The 7143-nt window shown below is 36.5% G+C and overlaps 1 protein-coding gene across 1 annotated transcript; it reads right to left on the bottom strand.

Annotated features, from left to right (window-relative positions):
* Nucleotides 1–822: 822 nt before the first annotated feature.
* Nucleotides 823–6616, bottom strand: LOC126440355 (putative uncharacterized protein DDB_G0289263). Its single transcript, XM_050090645.1, has 5 exons — nt 6071–6616; nt 5553–5642; nt 4597–4917; nt 1051–1082; nt 823–865 (listed from the first exon to the last, which is right to left on the bottom strand). The coding sequence occupies exons 1-5, from the start codon at nt 6614–6616 to the stop codon at nt 823–825; spliced, it is 1032 nt and encodes a 343-aa protein (XP_049946602.1).
* Nucleotides 6617–7143: the final 527 nt, after the last annotated feature.

The following is a 7143-nucleotide window of genomic DNA, read 5'->3' as shown; positions in this document are numbered from 1 at the left end:
ATATTGTGTCGTCGCTTCGTCGAAAAGTGTGCCGTGGTTCTGCTACTCACGTCACCTACAGCGTCCCATCATGAGCGCAGTGAACCGTTGTTTCCAACACTTGCACACAACTTGTTCATACATTGTTCGTTGCAAAACAAAATGTTCGTTCACAACAGAGAGCACAAAACATAACAAATATCACTTCAGTTTGAGTACAGTTTTCTGTTACATATTTACATAGATATAAAAATTTTCTGTGAAACATGTATCTATGCATTTACACTACATTGTTTCGTAATACATATACATATTTTATATTTTTCAATTGCATTAAACTATATATTTACAAATACATATGGGTCAGACATAAAAAAAATTATCTAATAGGTTCAGTGTATTGTGATACATTCAGAAAATCCATTTTCTTTTATGGGTCTCTTCCCCTTTTTAATAAAGTTTTCTTTTTAAGTATATTTTCCTTTACATCAGTACTACACAATAAGTGTTCTTCCTCATTAAATGTTTCCTGCAACATAAACTTTCATAATAGGTTAGAAAACATCCTTGAGATGATCTGTCCTGAAAAATCATGATTACAATAAGACACGACACGTCACATCCACAATCAATTCCAAATTAGCACATGCACAAAGTATCATTTACAAATAAAATAAATTATATAGCTTTGCTCAATTAATCTCATTTGTCATTTCCTGTAGAGTGTTTGTTTTTTTTTTTTTTTGTTTTTTTTTTTTTTTTGTGCATGTTGTGTTCATGTGGATTGTGGTGTGAGTGTGAATAGCAAATCAAGTGTCTATCATGCCAATTAATATATCAGGTTCAGAGCAGCAATTGTCTCCGGTCATTTAGTCTGTCAGCTTGTCTGCAAGGTATTAACAAATATAATCAGTAACTGTGCTTTGCATGAAAATTGTTAGTTCTTCCTGTGTCTTATCTTCTTGCTGCTGCTGCTGCTGCTGTTACTGCTGGTGCTGTAAAATGTAGATACTTAAGATTATAGCTTATATCTTCTTCTTCTTCCAGCTTGAAGTACCAGATGTGACTTACCTTGTTTTTGTATCAGCATACTCTGCTAAGGGCTAAAAGTTTTCAAATCTTTGTGAGGGTACAAACCTAAAATTCTCTTATTCTTGGGGTTTTGTAACAGATATGCTCCAGGGTGTGGTATATCAATGATTGTGTAAGGACCTTCATATAATGGACGCCACTTAACATTACGTTTTAGAGGTAATGACGATTTGTAGTGGGTCTTAAGTAAAACTTGCATGCCTATTGTAAAGTTTTGCCTTCTTTTCAAATTAGCACCATAGTTCTTATTTCTAATGTCAGCTTGTTCAGTAATTGCCATGAGTACTTCCCTTACCTTTTCCTCGTGTGAAGGTTTGGTGTCAGAAAATTTTGGTAGTGGGTTGCTCCATTCATTAGTTTCCTTTGTGTCAAACATGATTTCTCTGGGATTGTAGGGTGTGTTGTATATATTTAAATTGTTGTGTATTTCCTCAAAAAGTGCTAGGTAATGTATCCAGTTTGTGTGCTGTGTTGAGGTATAAGTTCTCATGAATCTATTTAATTCTCTAAAAACTCTCTCACAAGGGTTGGCTGATGCATGAAACTTTGAAATAAAGATGCTCTTAATGTTATTAACCTTTAGAAATTTTCTCCAGGTGAATCCTGCATAATACTTGGCGTTATCTGATAGAATGGCTTTAGGTTTTCCACAGTATGGCATGTAATCATTTGTGAATCTTCTGATGATGGTGTTTGCTGTGGGTGACTTAATGGCAAAAAGTTTGATGTGCTTAGAAAAGATGTCATAAAATGCTAGAATGTATTTGCAACCTCCGATGCTAGTTGGATGAGGTCCACTAACATCTGTACAAAGTATCTCTCTAGGTCCAGTAGGTAAGATAGAGTGCAAATCTGTTTTGGTGGATTGATTTTGTGGCTTGGATTTTTGACATATGAGACATTTGCTGATAACATCATGTATTTTTCTTCTCATGTTTGGAAAATAGCAATATGTATGTAACTTGTTTAGACATTTCTTTGTTCCGTAGTGTCCCCAAACTGTGTGAGTGTGTGCAACGAGATTGTGTACAGAATCTTGTGGTATGCAAACGCACCAGTTAGTAGCATTTGTGTGTCTTTTGTAGAAAAGTATGTTGTTGTGTAACATGTATCTGTCTTGTAAAGTGTCATTGTGTTGTTGTACTATGATTTGTTTTATTTTGTTCCAGTGTGGATCTGAATCTTGTAGTGTTGCCATGTTCTTGCATAGGTCTATGTAGTATTGTGTAAACTGTTTGTCTTGCATGAGTAGTATTCTGTAATCGTGTGTGTTCTCAAAGTCTGTATTGTTATGGTGTAATCCTTGCGGTAGTCTTGAAAGTGTGTCAGCTATTATGTTGTCTTTTCCCTTGATGTGCTTGATTTCAAAAGAGTAATTCTGTAATGCAAGTGCCCATCGTGTAAGTCTAGGATGAATGAGTTTACATGACAAAAGGAATGTAAGTGCTTGATGGTCAGTGTATATAATGGTGTGTCTTCCATACAGATAATAATTAAACTTTTTAAATGCCCATATAATAGATAATGTTTCCAATTCTGTGGTGGAGTAAGATCTTTCACATTCCGTTAAAGTACGACTGGCAAAACCAATGATCTAAATACATTCTGAAGTTTCTGTATTAACAAGTTGAAATAAACAACATCCCAAACCAATGTTTGATGCATCACAAGCAATACAAAAGTTCAAATTGAAGTCTGGATGTTCCAGCATGTTAGAATTTACTAAGGCTTCTTTGATTTTAGTAAAGTCATTTTCACAGTCTTGGTTCCAAATCCATACCTGGTTCTTCTTTAATAAGTTTAGTAAGTATCTGCTATTGAGTAACTGTTTAGGTATGAATCGTCTGAAAAACGAGCATAGACCGAGAAATGATTTTAACTGTTTCTTATTAGTGGGAGTGGGGAAATGTCTGATAGCATCTAATTTTGAAGGGTCAGGTTTAATGCCTTGTGTGTTGATGATGTGTCCTAGGTATTTGATCTCATAACAAGCAAATCTAGATTTACAAATATTGGCAGTGATACCAGCTTGTGTGAATCTGCATAGTAAAGTGTTCAGGGTATCAGTGTGATCCTTCCAGGTTTTTGAGGCAATCAGTATGTCATCTACATAGTGTGTAACAGTTTCTAGTAAATCATCACCGAGTACAGAGTTTAGTGCAGTAATGAATACTCCTGAGCTTACATTTAGGCCAAATGGTAATACACAAAATTGATAAGTTCTGCCACCAAACATAAAGGCTGTATATTTTCTGGATTCTTTGCTTATTGGCACCTGCCAAAACGAATTTTTAAGGTCTATTGTAGAGAAATATTTTGCATCCAAGAACTTCTGAAGTTGTTCGTCAAGATTTTCTGGTTGTGTCCTCACAGGTAAGATAATTTGGTTGATAGCTCTTGCATCTAATACTAACCTGATACTTCCATTGTGTCTTTTCACTACATGCAAAGGGCTACAATATGGAGATGTTGATGGTTCTATAATATTCCATGTAATCATTTTCTTTAGTTCTTCCCAAACTGCAGGTCGCAGAGCTAGAGGTACATTGTATGACTTGTGATAATAGATTTGGTGAGGCTTGACTTCAATCGTATACATATATGTGTTGATCCTACCTGGCTTACTAGTGAAAACATCCTTATTCTTAAGTAAAATATGTTCAAGCTGGGATCTCTCCTCTTCATTAATAGCATCACATTCTGATAACTTAGAATTAATTTGTGTAAGTACATCATTCACTACCTCACCGTGTGATACAGGTTGTTGTGTGGAATCTATGTCAGTCTCACGTATAATCTGTATCTTGTAGCCAGAACAGTGCTTGTTATGGTCTACTAGTCGAGTATCCAAGTTCAAAAGTATGTCTCTGCCTTCATACTTAAAATAACAAATGCCTTTGGAGAAGTCTATAGTACAGTCCTTCTCGCAAAGAAAATCAATACCCAATATACAATTGGCAGCAAGGTTTTGGACAACTAGGAAAGGCCATTGTACGATTCCATTTCCCATATTAACAGTCACAAATACCTGCTTATTAACTCTACTTGACTTATTACCTAATGCAGTTAATATTAAACAGTTCTGAACTGGGAACTCTGGTATCTTAGAAGTTTTCTTCATCATAGTATAAAAATTGTGAGAAATCACACTGACAGCAGCTCCTGTATCAATAATTATGTTAGTAGGTATACCTCCTACAATGCCTGAGGTGGAAGACAGTACAAACCTTTTCTTTACATTGTGACATTGTGTGTTGTCGTTTATCAGATCATCAGCTAAGTTTCCACTTTCATTATATCTTAAGAATAGTGTAGACAACTCTTGTTGTGTAAATGTTAATTTTTCTTGATTCACAGTTTCACTAGCAAGTGTGTATTCAAACATAGTTTCTAAATTGAAGTTGCCCCCCAAATGTTCCTCAGTCACGACCTGGGGCTCAGTAATGACTGGTTCTAGTTTACCTGGTTTGTCTGGTCATTGGCAAGTGTAGTTGTAGTTTCATTAGCTACATCAATAATATTTACATTAGGATATTGTCTTTGCCAATCACCTGTCTGGTTTCGTTTGGCTGAAGTCACTTGTTGGTTTGTGTGGCTTGTTTGCGCAAAATTCCCTTGTGGCATCTGAATATGATTTTGTGGTGGCGGTTGCGGTGTTTGCCACTGTCTCACATAATACTGGTTGTCGTTCTGATTAAAGTGCGGTGTAAGTGTTCCATTTCTTGTGTAATCTGTGTTGTTGTTTCTTTGCCAGTGTTTCTGTTTTGCTTTGTGTTCGTTGTTGTTTCCATTATTCCTTCTTGAATTAAAATTGTTGTTTCTTCGTTTTTTGTACGGGTTATCTCCCTGTGTATAGTTGCAGTTGATGTTTGTGTGCAGCTGTGAGTTGTGGTGATTGTTTTGCATATTTACTGTGTGTTGTGAATTTTGCTGTGTGTTTGGTAATGTAGGAATGTAGACATGTTGATTCCTACTGCGTGAGTTGTGTGTTGGTTCTTGTTCTTCATATAGTAAATCAACAGCATCTAACTTTTCCAAAAAATATTCAGGATCGTCGTCCGGTAAGTACAGTAATTTCTCTTTAATATTAAAAGGAAGTCTTGCTTTCAGTGATCGGATCACATCTTTTGGTTTCACTGGTTCATTAAGGAAGTGTGTCATATTTAGGTACTTCTCGAAATATCTGCGCAGGTTGCCGTTTTTAGGATTGAAGTGTTCGGGTTCAGTGACTTGTTTGCGGATACGTTCCTGCACAGTGGGTGACCAAAACTTATTCAAGAAGGCGCGTTCAAACTGCTCGTATGTTACACATCTGTCGCTTTCATGGTAAGCCCAGACAGCAGCGTCCCCTTGAATGTAATCCACAACGTACGCAATGCGTTTGTGGTCGCTCCACGAACGTGGGAATGCGTTCCTAAAAGCTTTTAAGAAGATGACAGGGTGTACAGTGTTTTTGCCTGGTATAAAAGGTTGAAATTTACGGTGCTTGAATAGACTTTCTTCTTCTTTGTTACGTGTTCGTCTGTTTCTTTCCGTGTAATCATTGAATTCTTCCCTGTGTGTACATGGTTCTTCATCAGAATGATAATTGTATTGTATTTCGGGTGATGGGTATCTGTTGCTATGCGTGTCAGTGTATTGTGTATTTGAGTGTTGAAATTCGTGTGTGTACATGTGTTCATTCCCGAATCGAGATTTTCTTCTGTGTGTGTATAAAATGTGTAGTGGGTGTGCTATTTGGTTGTACCTGGCATTGAGTTGTCTTTGTTTGCATATCGTCATCGATTACTTGTCTATTGTTGTTCATGTATTCCACTACAGAATCGTGCACAATATGTGGCAATTTGTTTTGTATACATTCTTCAAAAATTTCGTCTTTGTGTGCCGTCCATTCTTTAAATTGTGAATTAATGCGAGACAAATGGGGTTCAGCCTCTATCTGTATTGTTGTGTGAATCTGTTTGTGAATGTCAGCTACGTTTGTTTCTATTGCATTCACCTTTAAATTAATTTCGTCACATGCGTGCGTGTTTGATTCTAGTTTGCAATTAATAGTTTCACAGGTTTTTGTCAAGTCATGGATGTGATTGGCATTGTCGCTTTGTCGTAATTCTAAATTTTCGAATTTTTCCTTAAGATCGTCGACCTGTTTGGAAAGACGTGTATTAATTTCATCTACCTTTTGAGTCAGTGTGGCGAAGTCTGATTTTATGTCATTTCTGAAGGCTGCATTGTCTGTCATTAATTGTGAGAATTTTTCGTCATTATCTTGCTTAATATTGGATATGCCTTCCAAAATGGAATTCAGTATAGCGCCAAAATTTTGATTGCAAAATGAGCTTGCCCCCGCCGCGTCATTAGACGTGACGTGGTCTCTCAGGTTAGGTTCGGAGTTGCTCCTTTCGGCGTTTGTGTGTATGTGTAGCAGGTTATTTTGATGCGTTTGCGTGTCTGTATTAATTTCTGTGTCTGACTGTGTCTGTGTATCCATGTTTGCATTACTTGATTGTTGTTCCATTGTGTACTGGTGTCGAGTTTTTACCATATCGTGAATAAATTGTGTGCAAGAAAAAAAAATCGTTTAAACGCGTAGTGTGAAAATGTACTGCCTATGTGTGTGTTTAAATGACTGAGAATGATTGAGAGATGACTTTAAAGATCGAAAGTAGCATACGTGTTAATGGTGACTAGCCATGTTGCTTGAATCTTGTACAATGTCGGCCATATTGTGCAATGTAACTTGCGTATTGTTCGATCGGAATGTAATCGTCTGAATAATGAGATTTCGTGGAATTTAGAAAAAAATTACTGAATGGAAACTGAATACTGAATTTAATGCTAAGAAAAATAATTTTGAATGAAAAATGTGCTTGGAATCAATTGTGGATGCGCGAGTGCTGCGTCTTACCGTGCATATCGTCTTGATGCGAAGATTGCATTTCCAGTCCAAATTGTCTCAGGATTTTATTCGTTTTTTTCAATATTCTCGTCACCGGTCAGGATGTACATGAAAAAGAAAAATTAGTTGTAGTACCGATACAATAATGAGTCCTGTCACGGTCGCCAGTGTAA

Source organism: Schistocerca serialis, unplaced genomic scaffold, assembly GCF_023864345.2.
Source record: "Schistocerca serialis cubense isolate TAMUIC-IGC-003099 unplaced genomic scaffold, iqSchSeri2.2 HiC_scaffold_1362, whole genome shotgun sequence".
Taxonomy (NCBI): domain Eukaryota; kingdom Metazoa; phylum Arthropoda; class Insecta; order Orthoptera; family Acrididae; genus Schistocerca; species Schistocerca serialis.
The sequence above is the reverse complement of the archived record's forward strand: the minus strand, read 5'-3'. Positions and strand labels throughout refer to the sequence as shown.

Excerpts from the sequence above, each read along its gene's own strand:
- LOC126440355 (XM_050090645.1), bottom strand. The coding sequence starts at position 6,616 with ATGGTAAAAACTCGACACCAGTACACAATGGAACAACAATCAAGTAAT. Across the intron at positions 4,918-5,552 it reads AGAAAGTCTATTCAAGCACC|GGAGATAACCCGTACAAAAA; the intron begins GTAAATTTCAAC and ends AACTATACACAG. Across the intron at positions 866-1,050 it reads TATGCTGATACAAAAACAAG|ACAAGCTGACAGACTAAATG; the intron begins GTAAGTCACATC and ends AATACCTTGCAG.